Source organism: Myotis daubentonii, chromosome 15 (genome assembly GCF_963259705.1).
Source record: "Myotis daubentonii chromosome 15, mMyoDau2.1, whole genome shotgun sequence".
NCBI lineage: Eukaryota > Metazoa > Chordata > Mammalia > Chiroptera > Vespertilionidae > Myotis > Myotis daubentonii.
Window position 1 is genome coordinate 51999287 of NC_081854.1, and position 21713 is coordinate 52020999.

Consider the following 21713-nt stretch of genomic DNA (forward strand, 5'->3'; position numbering starts at 1 on the left):
GCCAGGGATAGTGTGGGATTGGTTGAAACCCGCGGGCACCCGGCGGTGATTGGATGGAGGCTCCGGCCGGGCTGCATTCATTGGCCGCTGCCGGGACCGTCCCTCCGCGAGCGGGCAGCGAATGATGAAATGAGAACGGGGAGGGGAAAGGCCGCGACGTGAGCGCGCGACCTCCGGCGCCATTTTGTCGAGAAACAAGCGGAGTTAACCGAAGAGGGGGGTCGAGGAGAGCCGGAGTCGGGGACCCAGGAGTTTCCTGTGTCCAGCGTCGCCGGAGCCGCTTGAGGTGAGCGGGGCCGGGGGCCGGGGCCGGCGGGCGGTGTCAGCCGCGGAGCGCGGGTGCCGGCGGCTGAGGCGCCGGGGGTGGTCCCGACGGGGCCAGGGGGAGCGTTTGCCGGAGCCCCGCCGAGTGAGGGGCAGTCGGGACGGGGAAGTGGCGAGGCGGCCGCGGGTGGACTCTCTCCCCCCACCCACGGCTCGCGGAGCTTCCGGGCCCCCCGTCGGCTCGCAGAGGCCGGGGTCGGGGCCCCACGACGCGGAGGACAGAGCGCGGGGTGAGCCCGGGTGGCCCCCTGGCCCGGGGCCTGGAGACCCCCCCGAGGGCGGCGGGGGTGCTCATCCCGGCGGCTGGGCCTGGCTTCGCGCGGGCTGCCCCCTCCTGTGACTCCACGAGCTGCTCCCAACTGCCTTTTTCTCCCCGGGCTCCCGGAGCGAGCGGCGGGCGAGTGGCCCCCGAGGCCTAGCTCCTGGGGCGAAGGGGACGTGGTTGCGGGGAGTTGCGGGTCCTCGGTTCTTCCCCCGTCCCGCGCCCCCGGCACGTTGTCAAACCCGGGTGTTTTCGGGGGCCCGCCGGTGGGAGGGGCGGGCGGGCGGGCGGCAGCGAGCACTTCCTTGTTACTTCTCGCCGCGGGTTTTGTTCCTGCTCGCGGGCCCGGGCGCTCGCACTCGGCCCCGCGGTCGGCCGCCACCCCCCGAGCCCAGTGTCTGTGCGGTCGTGGCGGGTGTGCTCGGCCGTGGGAAGGGTCCCCCGAGTGAGCCGAGCCCTCGGAGGCCTCGGTGCCGGCGAGGGATCAACGGCAGGTCTAGGAGGGGGTTCCCGCAGGCCAAACACAACATTGGGAAATTGCAAACGGAAATAGTCCTTTTTTTTTTTTTCACTCCCCTCCTAGGACAGCCCCCCTCTGAAGAGTTCACCCTCATAGTTATGCCCCCTCTAGCAGTGAGCTGTGCAGGTTAGAAAAGGGACATGCTTGATCCTGGGGGTTGGAGACGGTGCCTAAGACAAACTCTGAGAAGTAAACTTTTGCCCTCGAAGTCACTCCCATTCATCGTCACGTTTCTCAGGACGCTGCTAAAAAAAGTCTGTTTTCTCCCCGAAAGTTGAGTAACAGTACTTAATCTCCCTCCCTCATGTCTCTGTAAATGGATCGTCTTGGCGGGATTTGTTTTAACAGTCAAAAATGAAGTGAATTTAATGTGAGTGTTGTTTTGTGTGTGTGTGTGTGTGTGTATTTTTTTTTTTTTTTGCGGGGGGGGGAGGGAATTCTGAACATTGCCTTTATGACAATCCATTTGATGGGAATAAGGGTGAAAAAAAATGGGAGGACAAGTAAAAAATTAGGAGGTAGGTCACACAGATTAAGAAGAAACTTGTTTTCCTTAGCGATGTTTGGGTTTTAATATGTTAGTGATGTGTGGCCCAAGTTGACATTCCCTTCAAAGATTGGCGGCCTGGTATTTTAGCTGCTAATAAGGTAGATGGTAACAGGTTAAGTAATAATGTCTTAGGACGCTGCAGATTGTTACCTTGTGTAAGGAGGAAATGGGCTGCCGGTACATACAGTTTCAGGCATCTAGTTGTGCTCTGACTAAATTGGAATTTGTTGGTAAAAATCGTTTGGAGAGTTTGTCACTTTTCAACAAGTGTGGTTCCCAAGTCCTTGAGTGGAAACTTAAGTTTAGAACCAAGACACAAAACTTGACCATTAATAACTGCACAGATATCCCTTTCTTGCCTAAGATTGTAACTTGGAAGTTTTAGGGGGCAGGGTTTGGCCACAGGTGGAACAGAACTGAAGTGCTCTTGGTTCTAACTCATTCAATAGATTCCTGGCTTAGTTTCTTCACTTCTAGTCTCTAAATTTCTACTGGGGTTTTAAACGTGTATCTTGTCAGGCTGAGTACTGTGACATCCTCATAACTTTGGGTTAAGTCATTAAAAAGCAAAGCAAAACAAAAAGCCTGTGAGAACAGAAGAGGAAGTGCTTGGTTAGCTCTTCAAAACATGCTTAAAGACCAATTATTCCTGTTGCTCTTTCAGAGTATGTTTTTGGTGAGATGCTGGTCTAGTTACGAAAAGCTTTCTTTTTAACCAGCTTAAATTTATGAATTTGAGTCTTTATTTCCCTTTATTCCACAAGGTAACAAACCTTTGTCACTCAATGCCATTGAAGGGAATTTGTCCGCAATAATTCTAATTAAATGCTCAAATATTTCAAGTCATTAATTTTTGTAAGAAGTTTATGATTCTTGAATTAACAAAAATTGTAGCCTGCCATTTTGAAATGCTATCTTTTATGAATGTAGTATATTCTTTAATAAAAAACAAAACACCCCAAAGCTAACTTTCTAGTCATTATAAAAAAATACTAGCCAAAGCATTTCTTAAATGGCCCTTTGATCAAACTGAACTTCCTGCTGTGCAGTTTCAAAATGGCATCCCCCTGAGTCTTTTTTAAGACCTTATACTGTATATAGAAAAGTCCTGCAGTTCCTTTTCTGTTTGCACAATTTTTAAGAACCGTGTTTCAAAGCTAACATGGGCTCAAAACCTTTTGTGCCCTATAGATACACAATAGTTTATTTCAATGTACTTTTTACTCATACATTTGTACGAATGTAGCTGAAGCAAATAAAAGACATTGTTCATTAAAAAGCATTGTTTGAGAAGTCAGTAATTAGAGGTGCAGACTTTATCTGAAACCCTGTCTTGAGATTGAAGGAAATGTAGCCTTTGGGAGTGTAGGGTATAGATTTAAGAAATGCATTTCTGTCTTTAAGACTGGAAAGGTTAGCATAAACCTCCAGGATAACATGTCTTGATTAATTTTGTTCTAGCATTTAGATTAGAAGGAAATTCCTGAAATGTTGAATGAGAGGGCTTTTTTGAGATGTTGGACTAATTTTATGAACTAAGTGGAATAAAAGCATATTTTGAAACACACCATGTTACTGTTATTAAGCTTCATGTTAAGAGCTCAACAGTTTCCCTTTTAGATAATTTGCAAGTTTGTCACTTATTTATAGTTCCTAGTTTAGAAATGCAGTTACTTTTAAATTTGATGTAGACCCATCATAAGAGTAGTTACTCCTTTGTTTCATACCCTTTGTCTTTGTTGCAGTAGCTTCCTAACTAATCTCTAGTATCTTTTCCCCATCATTTGTGTATTGGTTTTTTTTATTATGTAAGTAATATGTGAATGCATCTTAATTGTAAATGATTCCAGGAATGCAGTTCTTTACTGCCAAATTGCCACCTAAATCATTGGTTTGAAAATAGCCAGCCTCTGCTCAAAAGTCCTTCAAGTACCTTGGCCAGGAGCTGTATAAGTGTTGATTCCTTCCTACCTGTTGCTATTTTATGCTGTATCAAGACTGTTACAGTGGTTTCCAAGTACATCTTTGCCTCTTTTAACTGGAATGTCAGTGTTTGTACATACCAAAACATTATCCATCATAGGAGCTCAAACTCAAGTGTGCTTAAATATTTTCTCTGATGTTAAGCAAAATTGATTTCTTATATTCTTCTTGGCCAGTTTTACTTAGCTGCACCATATATTGCCTTTTAAGTTCTCTGTCTCATTTTATGGGGGGTAAGGAGTTGTCCTTTCCCCCAAACAAATATCCCATTGCCGTGAATGGTAACTGAATGATGCTTCATTTGTACACTCAATGGCATTCTTGGAAAAGAGTACACCCTGAATTTTGTTCTTTGAGAGCACAGACTTTTTTTCTTGTAGCTACATATTTATAATTGTGTTGACGTCTTTAAATGGTTACACTTTGAAAGCTAGTCATACAGAATTAGGGTATCATCCTTCAGGAAACTGAAGTCCAGGAAAGTGAGGTGGACTTCCTTCGTTTAAGGTTAGATCAGATTTTTCTACTCTAGCTCTAATGTTAATTCTGTCTCCCACACTGCTTGAATTCAATATGAGGAAAAGAAAGATCTATAAATTGGATCATTCACCAAAAAAGTGAGAATAAGCAATGTGGTCAACCACTTTTTTTTTTAAAGACAAAGTTCATCATGCAATAAAAATCTCTTGAGGTCAATATTGTAGTTCAGGATTCACTTTACTTTGGTGGATTTAATTATTAAGAACATCATGACTGCCCACCAGCATGGCTCAGTGGTTGTGTCGACCTATGAATCAGGAGGGGAGGTCACAATTCGATTCCTAGTCAGGGCACATGCCCGGTTCTCTCTCTCTCTCTACCTCTCCCTTCCTCTCTGAAATCAATAAAAATATATTTTAAAAAAAGAACATCATGACTCTCTCCATGAATAGTTCTACAGAATTAATGTTTACACATTTCTTGAATTAATGACCACTTGCTATGATGTGCACTGACCACCAGGGGGTGGCATGGAACATGGTGGGCGTAGCAACGTGCTGCGACCTCTCGCTGGCTACCTGGGGGCAGGGGTGATGGGTTTGGAGGTGTGGTGAGAATGCAGGGTGTCTACTGAGCTCGCTTTCACTCCCTCTGCTACCATCTTCAGGGACGCCAGGGCTCACATGCTGGGGAAGTCCCCTGCGCTCAGGTGCCGGGCACCTGTGAGGAGCCCATGGCATCTTCCCCTGCACAGCCTCTTCCGGTTGAGCCAGGCTGCAGCTGCAGCTGCTGGGACAGCAGGGGCAGGTCGAGCTCCCTGTGGGTTTGTGCAGGAGCAGGTCTGTGAAGCCGGCCCGGAGAGAGCGCGCTGCCTGCCCGGCTTTGTATGGCGCTGCTGGGCGGCCAGAGGCCCATGCTGTGCCCTGCATCACTGCGTGGGGACTTGGGCTCCATGACTCAGGTGGAGGGGGGTGTGTGGAGGCCCAGGTGCTGCCCAGGGCCCGGAGATCAACAGGGACTTGCCCTTCCATGGCAGACGCTTGCGCTTCGATTGCTGGCCTGGTCTAGGGACTGCACCTGTGCTTGAATTTCGTGCACCAGGCCTCCAGTTAAAATATAATTAACATACAGCACTATATAAGTTTTAGATGTACAGCATAATGACTTGACAAACACCTTGCAAAATACTCCCAGTGTTTTTGTTGGACAAAATTTTCTTAGTTGTGACCAAAGAAAATGCAGGTTTTTTTCCTAGCAGTTTTTTGGAGGACAAGATACAAGATTTGCATTTTTCATTTCTACATTGTGACAATATAAAACTCTACCCTGACAAAAAGATGGTCTTTAAAAATAAAAATTATTTTTTTCTATTACCATTTATCCCCTCTGTTCATTCTTTTACCTCCACCCTCACACCCCCCCCCCCCAGAAAAAAAACAACAAGATGGTCTTTTCTGTTATAATTATTGTGAATGGTCATTACTTATCTTCAGTGTAATAAAACTTGTAGCACTTCTGTTGAGAGATGTGCACTGGATGGAGGGACTTAAGTTTTAAAATGTTCTTCAGCACTATAAATTGAATTTTGACATAATTTAAGTTTTCTTTTGGCATTGGTATTTTTTAAAAATACATTTTTATTAATTTCAGAGAAGAAGTGAGAGGAAGAGAGAGAAACATCAGTGATGAGAGAGAATAATTGATTGGCTGCCTCCTGCACTCCCCCCACTGTGGATCGAGTCTGCCCTTGACTGAAATCGAACCCGGGACCCCTCAGTTCCCAAGGCCAGTGTTCTATCCATTGAACCAAACAGTTAGGGCTGGTGTAGTTATCTTTAAAGTAGCTTAAGTATACTCCCCATTATTATCTTTTAGTCTTAAGTATATTATATACTGCACAGCTTTATAATTTTGCAAATACTACTGGGACCCTTTTTCTGAATATTCAGATTTCAGACCAGGAACTTGGTAAGCATGCTTTCTGGCTCTCTTCACTTTTTCCCTTTTTAAAAATAAGGGATTTATTTGCTAACATGAACAATATTTTGTACTATGCTGATGTATGGGTTGGATTAATTCTTATAAAATTCAGAAGATATTCACACAGGCTATTAAATGTTCTTTAAAAGTTAGTATTGCCCATCCAGTGTGGCTCAGTCATTGAGTGTGGACCCATGAATCAAGAATTCGATTCTGGTCAGGGTGCATGCCCTGGTTGCGGGCTGAATCCCCAGTAGGGGAGGGGCAGGAGGCAGTTGATCAATGTTTCTCTGGCATTGGTGTTTCTACCTCTCTATCCCTCTCCCTTTCTCTAATATCAATAAAAACATTAAACATTTTTAAAAAGTTAGTATAAAGTTTCATTGCATTAAGTAAAATTGCTTCTTTAAAGTGACATCCTATATCCTATATAATAAAAGCATAATATGCAAATCGACTGAACAGCTGAACAGTGGAATGACCATCCGGGACCACGCTGTGACACCCACTGGCACCAGGCCAGCCAGGGCGGGTGCAATGCGATTGGTTGGGGGCCCGGCCATAGCCCCATGATCGCCCTGCAGAGGGAGGCTCAGGGTACTGGCCACTGGGGTGATCAGTTGGGGATCCACGATTGCTTGAAAGAGGGGGAGGCTCAGGCCACGACTGGCAGGGCCTCCCTCTGTGAGGGAACCCCGGGTGCCTGAGGCTGGGGGAAGGCAGGCCTACTCTTGCATGAATTTCATGCATCGGGCCTCTAGTAGTGACATAATGGATCAACTCTTGATCCATTTTTTATTATTGGCAAAGCTTTCATTTCAAACTGATTGACTACCTGTTGGCCATTTTACCCTTGAGTATTTTCTTATCCCTTGCCAGCTGGGTTAAAAAACCCCCCACAACCACACGTTTTTACACTAGGCTTTTCTAAGTCCAGGAATACATAAGCTTGGGATGCCCATGATTTGGATTATTCATACTTAATGCTTTTATTCTTTAGTTGGATAATGGAGAGGCAAGTGTACTGTGTATATATCGACTCTTATGCCATAGATATTTTTTTTAAAAAAGTTTTATTGATTTTGAGAGAGAGAGAGAGAGAGAGATCAGTATGAGAGTGAAACATCAAAACATCAATCAACTGCCTGTTGCACGCCCCCCATCAGAGATCAAGCTCAAAACATGGGTATGTGCCCTGACCAGGCATCTAATTAGCAAACCTTCAGTGCACAGGATGGTGTTCAACTAATTGAGCTACACAGGCCAGGACAGTGGCATAGATTTTTAAAGGATTTTTCTCTTCCCTTTACATAAACGACAAATATACCAAAGATTACAGAAGTTGAGGTTGTTTGTCTGAAGGTAAACTGTAAAAATTACTTGTATTTCAGTTTAAATTTTTAGTCATTCCCAATCAGTAAGTTTCCAAGTACTTTGGCAAGCACAAAACATTGATGTGATAACTTCAATATACTAACCTAGTTTTGGAATAATATATACTAGCGGCCCAGTGCATGAATTCATGCATGGGTGGGGTCTGGCTGCCCATCCCAATGGGGACCAATCTGGGCAGGGCTGGGGGGGGGGGGAGGGACCGCGGGAGGTTGGGGGCCGATTAGCTGCTGCAGTGTGCATCATAGCAACCCGTTGTTTCGGTTGTTTCAGTCATTCCGGTTGTTTCAGTCATTCTGGTTGGTCTGTCGTTCTGGCCACTTGGCTTTTATATATAGAGATAGCGTATAGAGTTCTTTAGTCTATGTTTGGGTTTAAGTGACTAATTCTTTTTTTTTTTTTTTAATTTAAAGTATTACATACATCTCCTTTTATCCCTGATTGACCCCCCCCTGCCCCTCCTACCCCCCTAAGTGACTAATTCTTTTTTAAAAAAAAATATATTTTATTGACTTTCCACAGAGAGGAAGGGAGAGAGACAAAGAGCCAGAAACATCGATGAGAGAGAAACATCAATCAGCTGCCTCCTGCACATCTCCCACTGGGGATGTGCCCGCAACCCAGGCACATGCCCTTGAGCTGAATCGAACCCAGGAGCCTCCAGTTGGCAGGCCAACGCTCCATCCACTGAGCCAAACCGGTTTTGGCAGTGACTAATTCTTAATGTGTTATTGCCTACCCTATTTCTACCCTTGCTCTCCCCTACAGTTTATTCACAGTTCACCGTCTAGAGTGATTTGAAAAGCAATATCATGTCATCCTGTTCAAGATCATCCATTGATTCTCCATTTGTCTTTAGTAAAAGCCAAACAGAGTCCTTTCATCACCTACAGGATATAGTCCTGCCCTGTACCTCCTCAGGCATTCTTCATTTCCCTCAACTGAATCTCTCCCCCACTAAGTTTACTTTGGCTACAATTTGGTCTGCTTGCTTTTCCTTGTACATGCCATGAGGAAGCCTTAGTAGTGACTGACCACCAATCCCTCTGCCTGGAACATTCTTATTTTCTTTTATATATTTTTATTGATTTCAGAGAGGAAGGGAGAGGGAGACAGAAACATCAGTGATGAGAGAGAATCATTGATCAGCTGCCTCCGGCATGCCCCCTACTGGGGATCAAGCCTGCAACCCCAGCATGTGCCCTTGACTGGAATCGAACCTGGGACCTTTCAGTGTGCAGGTCGACGCTCTATCCACTGAACCAAACCAGCTACGGCCTGGAACGTTCTTTTCTCAGATGTGTGTATGGCTATACAGTCAGTTCCTTCAAATCTGCTCAAATACTATACTTTCCAATAAGGCTCACTCTGACCACCCTACTTAAATTGCAGCACCCCCCTCTTCCCACCCCCACACACATTTGGTTCACCTTTACCTTATAGTTTTTCTTTTTTCATATTAGCATCTCCTAAAATGCTTCATAATTTCTTATGATTACTATTTTTCCCTTACAGTGGGAATGCAGGGATGTATGTACCTCACATATTTGACACATAGCCAGCACTCAACAAATATTTGATTGAATTAATATTAATGCTTAAAACTTGCTCTGAGAAGTGGTAGCCACTTCACATAAGCCATATACTCTTTTTTTAAAAAATATATTTTATTAATTTTTTACAGAGAGGAAGGGAGAGGGATAGAAAGTTAGAAACATCGATCAGCTGCCTCCTGCACACTCCCTATTGGGGATGTGCCCGCAACCAAGGTACATGCCCTTAACCGGAATCGAACCTGGGACCCTTGAGTCCGCAGGCTGACGCTCTATCCACTGAGCCAAACCGGTTAGGGCAAGCCATATACTCTTACGTTTGGTAGATTTTTTTTTTTTAAATATATTTTATTGATTTTTTACAGAGAGGAAGGGAGAGAGACAGAGAGTTAGAAACATCGATGGGAGAGAAACATCGATCAGCCGCCTCCTGCACATCTCCTACTGGGGATGTGCCCGCAACCCAGGTACATGCCCTTGACCGGAATCGAACCTGGGACCTTTCAGTCCGCAGGCCGACGCTCTATCCACTGAGCCATACCGGTTTTGGCACGTTTGGTAGATTTAAGTTTTGCTTGGCTTTGTGTTGTTTGTGGAAAACCAAATTTGGAATCCACCCTACAGAAAGTAGATGCAAAAGCCATTTTTCTCAAAAAAGGGTACTGTTGATGTTAGGGCAGGGTAGTTTTTTGTTGGTGCTGCTGTCCTTTCTTGTAAGATGTTTATTATTATTATTTTTTAAAATATATTTTATTGATTTTTTACAGAGAGGAAGGGAGAGGGATAGAGAGTTAGAAACATCAATGAGAGAGAAACATTGATCAGCTGCCTCCTTCACACCCCTCCACTGGGGATGTGCCTGCAACCAAGGTACATGCCCTTGACTGGAATTGAATCTGGGACCCTTGAGTCTGCAGGCTGATGCTGTATCCACTGAGCCAAACTGGTCAGGGCGTGAGATGTTTATTATTGTTTCTCTAATTCTCAGATGCCAGTGTCAGTCTTTTGTAACTTAATCTTGGAATGGCTTTCTGTTATCTTCTTTCAAAGCCATATGTATTAAGGGTCCTGCCCACACTTACGGGAAGGGGATTGTTATTATATAAGGGTGTAAGTATTAGGCAGAGATCATTGGGTTTATTTTACTTTATTTATTACAATATTTTTATTGATTTCAGAGAGGAAAGGAGAGGGAGAGAGAGAGAGAACAATAATTGGCTGCCTCCTGCACGCCCCTGCTGGGGACTGAGCCTGCACCCTGGGCATGTGCCCTTGATCAGAGTCAAACCTGGGACCCTTCATTCCGCAGGCCAAGCTCTATCTACTGAGCCAAACCCGGCTAGGGCAGGTCAGTGGTTCTTAAACATTAAAATGCACTAAGTCCATCTGGTGTGGCTCATTGGTTGAGGGTTGACATAAGAACCAGGAGGTCGTTCGTGGTTTGATTCCTGGTCAGGGCACATGCCCGTGTGTGTGTGTGTGTGTGTGTGTGTGTGTGTGTGTGTGTGTGTGTGTGTGTGTGTGTGTGTGGTGGTGGTGGTGGTGGTGGTGGTGGTGGTGGTGGTGGTGGGGGGCATGCAGGAGGCAGCCCATTGATGATTCTCATCATTAATGTTTCTAACTCCCTCTCCATTCTTCTCTGAAATCAATAAAAATGTTTTTTGAAAAAATATGTAAAATGCACTAAGAATCACCTGCAGAGTGTATTCAAAATACCATGTCCTGTACTTCCCACCAGGATTTTGATTCTTTTGATGTAGGGTGGTGCTTAGAAATCAGCATTTTAAAAATTAATATTATTTTTAATCCTCACCCAAGGATATTTTTCCATTGATTTTTATATTTATTTATTTGGTTTTAAGAAAAATGGGAGGTAGTCCTCACATGTGGCCCACTCCGGTTTATTTATTTATTTATTTCAGAGAGGAAGGGAGAGGGAGAGAGAGATAGAAATATCAATGATGAGAGAATCATTGATCGGCTGCCCCCTGCACTCCTCCCACTGGGGATGGAGCCCACAACACGGGCATGTGCTCTGACTGGGAATCAAACTGTGACCTCCAGGTTCCTAGGTCAATGCTCAACCACTGAGCCATGGCAGCTGGGCCCATTGATTTTTAGACAGAGTGGAAGAGAGAGGGACAGAAATATCGATGTGAGAGAAACTCATCCATTGGTTGCCTCCTGCACATGCCCGGTCAGGGAAGAACCTGCATTGGAGGTACGTACTTTTGACTGGAATCGAACCTGGGACCCTTAGCCCGAAAGCTGACATTTTTCTATCCACTGAGCCAAACCGAATAGGGTGGGGAATCAGCATTTTAAATAGGTCTTCTCTCCTCCCCATTCTTTTTTAAAAAATTTTTTTACAAACCCTTGTGTCAGGGCTGCTTTTTAATAGATTGCAGCGAGGCAGCCTGCTCTGCTATCTATGAAACCCTGACCCAGAAGCATGTCGTCTGAGTCTTTTTTTTAAAATTATCCTTTTATTTATTTTTATTTTTTATATTTTTAAATTTTTATTTATTAAAAACAATATTTTTATTGATTTCAGAGAGGAAAGGAGAGAAAGGGAAACATCAATGATGAATCATTGATCGGCTGCCTCTTGCATGCCCCCTACTGGGGATCGAGCCCACAACCTGGCATGTGCCCTTGACCAGAATCGAATCTGGTTCAACCACTGAGCCACATCGTCTGGCCTCTTTCCCCATTCTTATATACAGTTGTCTTAGTTGCATAGCATTATAATAAATTCTGTATTCTATTAGGCACTTGAGGTGAGTGTTTCCTTTTGTGTGTGTGTGTTTTATAGCATTTAATGTATATAGTTAGGTTGGTATGTTGGAACTGATAAGAGGGCTACCTTTAGCAGATGATGTTTATATGGTACACTGGAGTAAACTGGTAGAGGATGATTTGGGGCATTTTACATAATCCTGATAAAATGAAGGATGATAATGGTAAAATTTTCCAATTAAAATATTTTCAGCCCTAGCCAGTTTTGCTCAGTGGATAGAGCATTGGCCTTCGGATTGAAGGGTCCCGAGTTCAGTTCTGGTCAAGGGCACGTACCTTGGTTACAGGCTTCTCCCCAACACTAGTCGGGGCACATGCAGGAGACAATCAATTGATGTATTTCTCTCACATGGATATTTTTCTCTGTCTTTCCCTCTCTCTGAAAATCAATGGGAAAATATCCTCGGGTGGAGATTAAAAGAAAATATTTTTTTTCAAAGTTTAATGAACTTGAGCTACATTCTGTAATTAGGTTTATGTTGATTTTATGCTTTGAAGGGCTAAATACTTTCTTTTTTTTTATAAATGCTCACCTGAGGAGTGAGGATATTTTTTCTGTTGATTTTTAGAGTGGAAGCGGGGAGGGGAGGGGGTACGGAGGAAACAGAGGGGGCAGAGAGAGAATGAGAGAGACAGGCACATCATCAATTAGTTGCCTCCTGCTTGGGCACCAACCAGGCTAGGGATTGAACCTGCAACTGAGGTACATGCCCTTGACCCGGAATCAAACCCAAGTCCCTTAGTTCAAAGGGACAATGCTGTAACCACTGAGCCAAAAAACTGGCCAGGGATACATTCACACACACACACACACACACACACACACACACACACACACACACCCCAACTTCTTTATCACCTAACCACCTATTGATGCATTCATTGGTTGATTCTTTTATTGTTAATCCTCAGTGGAGGATATTTTTTTTTAAGAGAGGTTGGAAGAGGGCGGGTGATAAAGGAAGGTGGGAGACGGATGCACGCATGCACCACGCACGCGAGAGCTCAGACAATGACTAGGGTGGGGATTGAACCTGCAACCCAGGTATGTGCCCTTGACCAGGAATCAGACCAAAGACATCTCTTGTTGATAGCCATTCTTACAGGTGTGAGTTGATATCTCATCCTGGTTTTGATTTGCACTTCGCTGATGTTTAGTGATGTTTAGTACCTATCATGTACCTGTTTGCCATTGGATGTCTTTTTTGGAAAAATGTCTGTTTAGTTTCTTCACCTGTATTTAATCTGAGTTTGCTTTTTTAATTGCATTGTGTGAGTTCTTTATAAATTTTGGATTAACCCCTTATCTGAAACATGGTTTGCAAATAGTCTCTCCAATTCCATAGGCTGACTTTCCATTTTCATTGTTTCTTTCATTGTGTAGAACCCTCTACATTTGATCTAGTCTCACTTGTTGATGTTTTTTTCTTTTGTTGTGCTTTTGGTGTTATATCCAAAAAATTATGTCCAAGAGCTTCTTCCCTATGTTTTCTTGTAGCAGTTTTTTTGGGGGAGGGGGGCGAGGGTCAAGGTGTATTTTCTTTTTATACTGGCCCCACCTGATTTTAAAACTTGGATTTTAAAATCAGTAGTGGTTGAGGCATCTTAATTCACTTTTTTCTTTCTTAGTATTACAGGTACTAAGATGGAGAGGTGAAGGTTTTTAACCATTTTTTCCCCTAATAAAAATATAATTAAATATAATTTAAAAATTGAATTTTTTTTTTAAACAGGTGCCATGTTTCAGAACAGAGTAAGACCCCTGGTAAAGAAGAACTGACGACACTGTACGACACCAGATATAGGCTAATTACAAGGAAAGCATTAACCTGCCTCTGAGGTGACTAAAGGGGAATAATGGTGATTTTGCGCCGGGCTCGGCCGCCTGCTTCCGCCCCAACCAGCAATGAATCTTGACTCGCTCTCGCTGGCCTTGTCTCAAATCAGCTACCTGGTGGACAATTTAACCAAGAAAAACTACCGAGCCAGCCAGCAGGAAATACAGCATGTAAGTAAACACAAGTACCATTAAAGGGATGATTGATTACACAGTAGAAAGAAAATGGGGAATTTATGTGGGTATGTTGCATGAGAAGTATCTAACTTTTGCCCCTTATTTCAGGTGACTTCAGCTTAATACATAATCTTTTTTTTTAAAAAATATTTTATTGATTTTTTACAGAGAGGAAGGGAGAGAGATAGAGAGTTAGAAACATCGATGAGAGAGAAATATCGATCAGCTGCCTCCTGCACATCCCCCACTGGGGAAGTGCCTGCAACCCAGGTACATGCCCTTGACCGGAATCGAACCTGGGACCTTTCAGTCCGCAGGCCGACGCTCTATCCGCTGAGCCAAACCGGCTTTGGCTTAATACATAATCTTATCCCATTTTTTTATAGAATTCACAGATTTATTTTTGTTAAAAATTATTACATATCTAATTTGTGTTGATCTATTCCTTTTCTTTTACATTTAAAAACGAGATATACCTCATAAACTATAAAACTCAACCTTTTTAAAATATAAAATTTAGTATTTTCTAGTAGGTTCACATAGTTATTGCTCAGCCATCACCATCTAACTCCAGACTATTTTCATCATCCTAAAAAGAAACACCTCAATCCATTAGTAGTTGGCTCTTCTTTTCCCCTTCACTCCAGCCCCTGGCAGCCACTTACCTACTTTCTACTTCTGTGGATTTGGACATTTTATATAAATGGAATCATTCCAAATGTGGACTTCTGTGTCTCTTCTTTCACTTTGCTTCCTTTCAAGGGTCATCATCTTGGAGCCTGACTCAGTCAGTACCCTGTTCCTTTTAGTCCATTTTGTGGGTATTCCATGTTTTATTGATCCATTAGTTTTTTAGTATTTTTCATTTCTTCTCTTGTGGATTGAATATCAATTGTTCGGGGATTATCTTTTCTGTAAGATTTTTGCCTTATGTTTACTAAATACTGCAAGTTTGCGTTCATTTTCTTGTCATCTTATCTTTGAACCAGTGTTATACTTTTTTGAGGACTTTCCTCTTAAAAAACAAAACAGTTCTATAATTACTTTGAGAGTATGGAATACTATATGTCTGAACTCTTTGTTTATTTGAAATGTTGTTCTTAGTTTCTTCAAATAGGTTGCATGTTGAGTGTTTGTTTTTGCTGATCTTTAAACCAGCTCAGTTATCTATAATAATAAAAGCATAATATGCCAATTAGACCAGTCAGCCGAATGACCTTCTGGACGTCCTTCTGGACAAAGCTGGGGCTGCGAGGGCCTCTAGTTTACATGTATATATGTATATATATATATGCACACACACACACAACATACAGTCTTGAGGATACTTAAATGTGGGGAAGTGTGTTGGGTTAGTCTGAATTTCTGTTTTCATATTTGGTAATAGGTGCCTCTTATTCTTTTTCTTCAGCATTCTCCTTTGGCTAACTGGTTTGCTGACAGACATTAAAAGGGGCAGCTTAAACCTGGTTGTTCCCTCAGCTCTGCCTCCTGTGCCATTCTGCAACTTCTGTATATTGATCTGTGTCTCTAAATGGACAATCTGTTTTTTAAGGTTCATTTGTGCTCCAGATTCATCTCTTGAACAAAGCATAATTATGTCTCTAAACATTTTTATTTCTGGATTTATTAGCCCCAAGTGGAAGTCTGCATTTGGTCTGTCATTTGAGGTGGTAAAAATGAGCTATCTGTCATACCTCATCGGGACCACTTCTTAAAATAGAATGTTTTGTTGAAAATGGAATTTTTAAAAAATTTGAGAGATTAGAATAGAGAGAAGTACTCTTAGTTCTACCATCTTTTATTTACAAGTTGGACATTTTTGTCCTTAAATTGATGTTTTATGTGTTAGAAGTAACCCTTTATATTTGCTACCAAAATTTGTTTTCATGTTCTTTTCAATATATTATACTGTTTTGAATAGATGCACTGTTTTTTTGTAAAATAGCCCAAAGTATTCATCCATGTAATACAGTGAAAACCTGGAATGAATATTTTAAAGAGTTCTAATATATTTAACAAGCTTAACAACTATGAAAATGTTTCTATAACTGTAATCATTGTATGTAGGAAGTTAATGTCTTCAATTTAAACTTTAGCAATCTAGTACTGTATAATTATATAGATTCTTGGACATTTTTGGCACCTTTGACATCATTTGTTAGGCTAGATTTTGTATTTTTCTTGAGCTTATGTGAAAATGCCCATATATGTGTTCCTGTTTTTTTGTTTTTTTTTAAAAATCTGTCTTTAGGAGCTGAGGTTAAAGGCATGATTTCTCAGATAATCTTGGCTTTATCAATATACCACCCAGATAAGGATTTAGAAAAATATTAAGAGAGCTAGGGATTAGTAGAAATTTCTTTTTTTTTTTTTTTATTGCTTAAAGTAATACAAAGGGTATTACATATGTGTCCATTTCCCTCCCCCCCCCACCCCCCCCCGCCCTAGACAGTCCCCTAGCCTCCCCTATCCCCCAGTGTCTTATGTCCATTAGTTATGCTTATATGCATGCATACAAGTCCTTTGGTTGATCTCTTACCCCCCTACCTCCTGCCCCCCAACCCTCCCCGGCCTTCCTGCTGCAGTTTGACAATCTGTTTGAGGCAGCTCTGCCTCTATATCTATTATTGTTCAAAAGTTTATAATGGTCTCTATTATCCATGAATGAGTGAGATCATGTGGTATTTTTCCTTCATTGACTGGCTTATTTCACTTAGCATAATGCTCTCCAGTTCCATCCATGCCGTTGCAAATGGTAAGAGTTCCTTCCTTTTTAGAGCAGCATAGTATTCCATCGTGTAGATGTACCACAGTTTTCTAATCCATTCATCTACTGATGGGCACTTAGGCTGTTTCCAGATCTTAGCTATGGTGAATTGTGCTGCTATGAACATAGGGGTGCATATATCCTTTCTGATTGGTGTTTCTGGTTTCTTGGGATATATTCCTAGAAGTGGGATCACAGGGTCAAATGGGAGTTCCATTTTCAGTTTTTTGAGGAAACTCCATACTGTCTTCCATAGTGGGAAATTTCTTTATAATGAGCTAAAATATGTGGGTTAAAAATTATAATATTTCATACAAGTACCCTTCACATAATTGTCTTTAATCTTCCCTCATGTGTGTTCTCTAGGCCAAATAGTGCCCCAGTTTCCCAACCATTCCATATGATTTTCTGACTCGATGCACCATTTGTTATTGTCCCTCTTATAATATGTGATTCCTAGGTGAGAATGTGTTACTCTTACCACAGATCAGATCACTACAGAAGTACTGTAGAATGCTTTTGATATAGTTACTTTATTTTTAATATAGCCTAAAGATTTACTAATAGACTGTAAGGTAGTTACTTACCTAAAACTTGGAATTGTTTCATTGCTTTCCCCTGCCCAATGGGTAGAATGTTGTAATTTTGTTTTGTTTTTAATTTTTATTTTTTAAAACCACATTTTTTTTATATTTTATTGATTTTTTACAGAGAGGAAGGGAGAGAGATAGAGAGTTAGAAACATCGATGAGAGAGAAGCATCGATCAGCTGCCTCCTGCACATCTCCTACTGGGGATGTGCCCACAACCCAGGTACATGCCCTTGACCGGAATCGAACCTGGGACCTTTCAGTCCTCAGGCCGACGCTCTATCCACTGAGCCAAACCGGTTTCGGCGGAATGGTGTAATTTTAAGCAAAAATGTCTAGGGCTTAATCATATGGGATCAATAAAATCTTATTTCAGCATATTTGCAATCCAAGATCTTGTTTTTATAATACCACTTTGGTTGTAGAAGAAAAAACAGTTGCTCATAGTGAAGGACAGACTGCATGATATCACAGAAGGAATATTGCATTTCCCTAGTAGCCATAAAGCACACCCTGTGATCCCTACCATTAGCCAGCAGGATATGTGTGGTATTTCTCTTTAGTCATTGCAACCTTGACTTAAAAAACAACAAAACAAAACACCCACTTAGTGTATAATAACCTGGTATTGTCATATATGTTAGGGTTGTGGTGACGATTGAGGGGCTGTAAAAGCTATTGTGAAATTATAAAATATTATCAAAATAAATGTAAGGATAAAAGGGGATATTTGTGAAATTTTGCTGATCCTAGTTAAAACGAAAACGTCAATGATGACTTTTTTATTATTGGCAGACTAATGGAATGTTTCTTCCATTGTTTTGATTGGTATAACAGTGCCAGAGAAGTCAGTATGCTCGTTAACCATGATTGGTCCCCTGATTCCCTTTGGCGTTCTTCTCAAATGCTGTTCCTTTAGCTCTTCTGTGGTTATCACCTCAGTATTATAAATCTCAGCTTACAAGTTACGTCTTTAGGGAAGGTTTCTTCTGAGGTACTGCCCCTCTCCTATCAAGATCACATAGCCCCGTTTTATTTTCTCCGTATGACAGTTAATATCAGAAATTCTTTGCCTGTGCTTTTCTTTCCCCTCGAAAATGTACTTTATGAGAGCTATGGAACCAATTGATCTCCTCTACTGCTGTATTTGCTTGTATCTTGGGTGGTGTCTGGCTCGTACTCAAATATTTGTTAAACCAGATATTTTTGCTCTTTTGAGGGTAAGGTCTGTTTGGTTGGAGCATAGGTACATTTTTAAAATTTGAATTGGCTCTTTAAGATAATGTCTTCAGCATTCCAGGAGATAGGAAAATTTTCTGCCTTTATAGAATTTAAGTAATGGTTAAGAACCCACAAAACCAACATTGGAAATAGGTTCACAATAATCTTTAGAATTGCAGAGGTTCTTATTTATTTATTTTGTAAAAATATATATTTGATTGATTTTTTACAGAGAGGAAGGGAGAGGGATAGTTAGAAACATCGATGAGAGAGAAACATTGATCAGCTGCCTCCTGAACACCCCCTACTGGGGATGTGCCCGTAACCAAGGTACATGCCCTTGACCAGAATTGAACCTGGGACCCTTCGGTCCGCAGGCTGACGCTCTATTCACTGAGCCAAATTGGTTAGGGTCAGGGGTTCTTATTATCTGATTATGTGGATTTAACTAAGGTGTCTGTGGGGAAATGTAGAAATTGGTTTTACACAACTCCTACATTTTTCTGGATTGGGAAAATTGAAACTAAAATAAGTTAACTTTGCCAGCTGTCACATAATTACCATGATACAGTGGAAAAAGCATAGGCTTTGGAATTGGACTGTGAATTCAGATTCCCCAATTCACAGACAATTGAATTTTAGGCTCATGGAGTCTGGTATAGGTGTCCACTTCTTCATCTATAAAATGGGAGTTGTTGCCTAGTCGGTTTGGCTCAGTGGATAGAGTGTCGGCCTGCGGACTGAAGGGTCCCAGGTTGGATTCTGGTCAAGGATACATGCCTGGGTTGTGGGCTCGATCCCAGTAGGGGGTGCAGGAGGTAGTCGATCAATGATTCTCTCTCGTCATTGATGTTTCTCCGTCTTTCTTCCTCTCTGAAATCAATAAAAAATAATAAAAAAATATGTATGTATGTATGTATATATTAAAAAGAAGTCATTTTTGGCAGGGTTGTTGAAGATTAGGGCTCAGTTCCAATTTAGCGCAAAATAGGTATTTAAATAGTTAGTTATATTGTAGCATTTAATAAATGGTTACTCTGCACATACAGTGTGCTAAGCTCTTTTCTAGCCTAGATGTAAATAAGCAGACAACTGCACAAACTCCCTGTTTTTATGCAATTTAAAAGTCTAAAGTGAGGGTCATAGAAAAAATCAGGTGGTGGTAAGTACTATGGAGAAGGGTGAAGCAGGTTAAGGGGTTGTACCTTGATATTTTAGAGAGGGTAATTACGAAAAGCCTCACTGAAGAGGAGAGCAGAAACCAAAGGAAGTTAGAGAACAAATCCTGAACAAATCCTATTTGGAGCTTTGCAGTTAGAGGGAAGAGCAAGTACAAACGTTGGTAAATTTGAGGAACAGCAAGAAACTAATGGAGCACAGGAGCAGCATCTAAAGTAGTAAAATCAGACCAGTTCCTTAGGCCCTTGCCTTCTAGGCTATTGTAAAGAGGCACAGTTGTGTTAGATTTCAGGTTACATTTTTAAGGTAAAAGTAGTGCATAGAAAAAGTGATGCTCTTGTGAGTCCAGTTTGTTAAAAAATTTTGCCTTACAACTTCAAAAGTATCTTTACTACATGTCATTTATATTACTTGATTTTTTCAGAGTAGATGTTGACCAAAGCAATTATATGGGCTATTTATTGGTAGTTTTTCTTCTGTACTTCCTGCCAGTGACTGTAAGAAACATTTTAGAAATGTTTAATTTTAAAATATTGGTAACACCATCTCAGTAATTCCTATAACTCTTACTCCAAAATGAACCATTAATGCAGTGGTTCTCAACCTTCCTAATGCCGCGACCCTTTATACAGTTCTTCATGTTGTGGTAATCCCCAACCATAAAATTATTTTCATTGCTACTTCATAACTAATTTTGCTACTGTTATGAATCGTAATGTAAATATCTGATATGCAGGATGTATTTAGGCGACTCCCAAAGGGGTCGCGACCCACAGGTTGAGAACCGCTGCATAAAGTAACTTGGGATTTTTTCCTAAAGCTTGTTTTGTTTTTGTTTTTAAATCTCTCAATGTTGAGTACAAACTCTTTTGGTCATTTTAGATTGTGAATCGGCACGGTCCTGAGGCAGACAGGCATTTATTACGCTGCCTATTTTCTCATGTGGATTTCAGTGGCGATGGTAAAAGCAGTGGCAAAGATTTTCATCAGGTATTTGGGACTTACCAAGTTTGTTGACTTAGATTGAATGACTTGCATTTTGAGCATAGTGTATGTAGAAACTCATCAAAGAGCATCCAGAAGTAATCTTAGCTGAATGGCTAAAAGTTATTGGGACTTCCCCCCTTTTTGGCCTCCCTTCTCCTGCCTGGTTGCAGACCCTGACAGCACCTAGTTGAGGCTTAGCAAGCTGGAGATCAGATCTGCCTGAAGAACAGCAGGAATGTGGGGAAGTCTTGCTTGACAAGTAAATGAGGCAGAGCGCAGATCCCTTGTTTTAGATTGAATTTCTTGGGCTTTATTTTCAATCTGGTAACAGTTTGTCAGAACTGTCCTTATAATTATCCTGTCAGTGTACTCTATTCTGTAGAGATTTTGGTTTGGTTTAACACTTGTTGCTAATATACTTTAAGTAGTTTAAAGGGATTTCTAAAGAGCAGCTTTTGATAATGTAGAAATAGTGCATAATACTGGATTATACTTTCATGTTTTGAGTACCTCTGCTTCTATTTGCAATATAACTGTTAATGCTAATGAAAATGTATTTTTTTATTTTTAAAGACTCAGTTTCTGATTCAGGAGTGTGCTTCGCTGATTACAAAGCCAAATTTTATCTCTACGTTGTCCTATGCCATTGATAATCCATTGCACTATCAGAAGGTTGGTATTGTTTTTGTCTTTAGTAGTCCTAAGAATGTGATCTCTTAGTAGGCTTCTAAAAATGCCATAAACCATGTTCTCATAATGTCATACTTTAATTTAAAAATTTTAAGTAGTTAAGTTGGGGTTTTTGTAGCTTTCTAACAAAGTCAAGATAGTTTGATAGTAAATAGAAAATCTTACTAAAACCAGATCATACGAAGGCTTACGCTCGTCATTCCACAGTTCTGGGACATGGTGTATTGTTTTTAGCAGCACTACAGAATTATGTGACTCCATGTAGTTCTATAATTGGGTGAATAGGTGCTTTCATAAACTTTTTGAAAATTGTAAGTTCTTGTTTTAAAATTAAGTTTGGTTTGTTTCAGAGTTTAAAGCCTGCACCCCACTTATTTGCCCAGCTAAGTAAAGTTCTCAAGTTAAGCAAAGTACAAGAG

At 41.4% G+C, this 21713-nt stretch overlaps 1 protein-coding gene across 13 annotated transcripts in view; it reads left to right on the forward strand.

The window, feature by feature from the left end:
* The first annotated feature begins 119 nt into the window (after positions 1–119).
* CNOT1 (CCR4-NOT transcription complex subunit 1) overlaps positions 120–21713 on the forward strand; it is a 73342-nt gene continuing 51748 nt past the window's right edge. For 8 of the 13 annotated variants that reach the window (XM_059667872.1, XM_059667879.1, XM_059667875.1 and 5 more), the window contains exons 1-5: positions 122–286; positions 13577–13851; positions 20500–20607; positions 21178–21276; positions 21645–21713. In XM_059667872.1, the coding sequence (XP_059523855.1) occupies positions 13750–13851; positions 20500–20607; positions 21178–21276; positions 21645–21713 (378 nt within the window). In that variant the 5' untranslated portion in view covers positions 122–286; positions 13577–13749. Of the gene's footprint in view, positions 287–13576; positions 13852–20499; positions 20608–21177; positions 21277–21644 lie in introns of all 13 variants that reach the window. The other 5 variants (XR_009448906.1, XM_059667882.1, XM_059667884.1 and 2 more) reach the window with 3 other exon arrangements.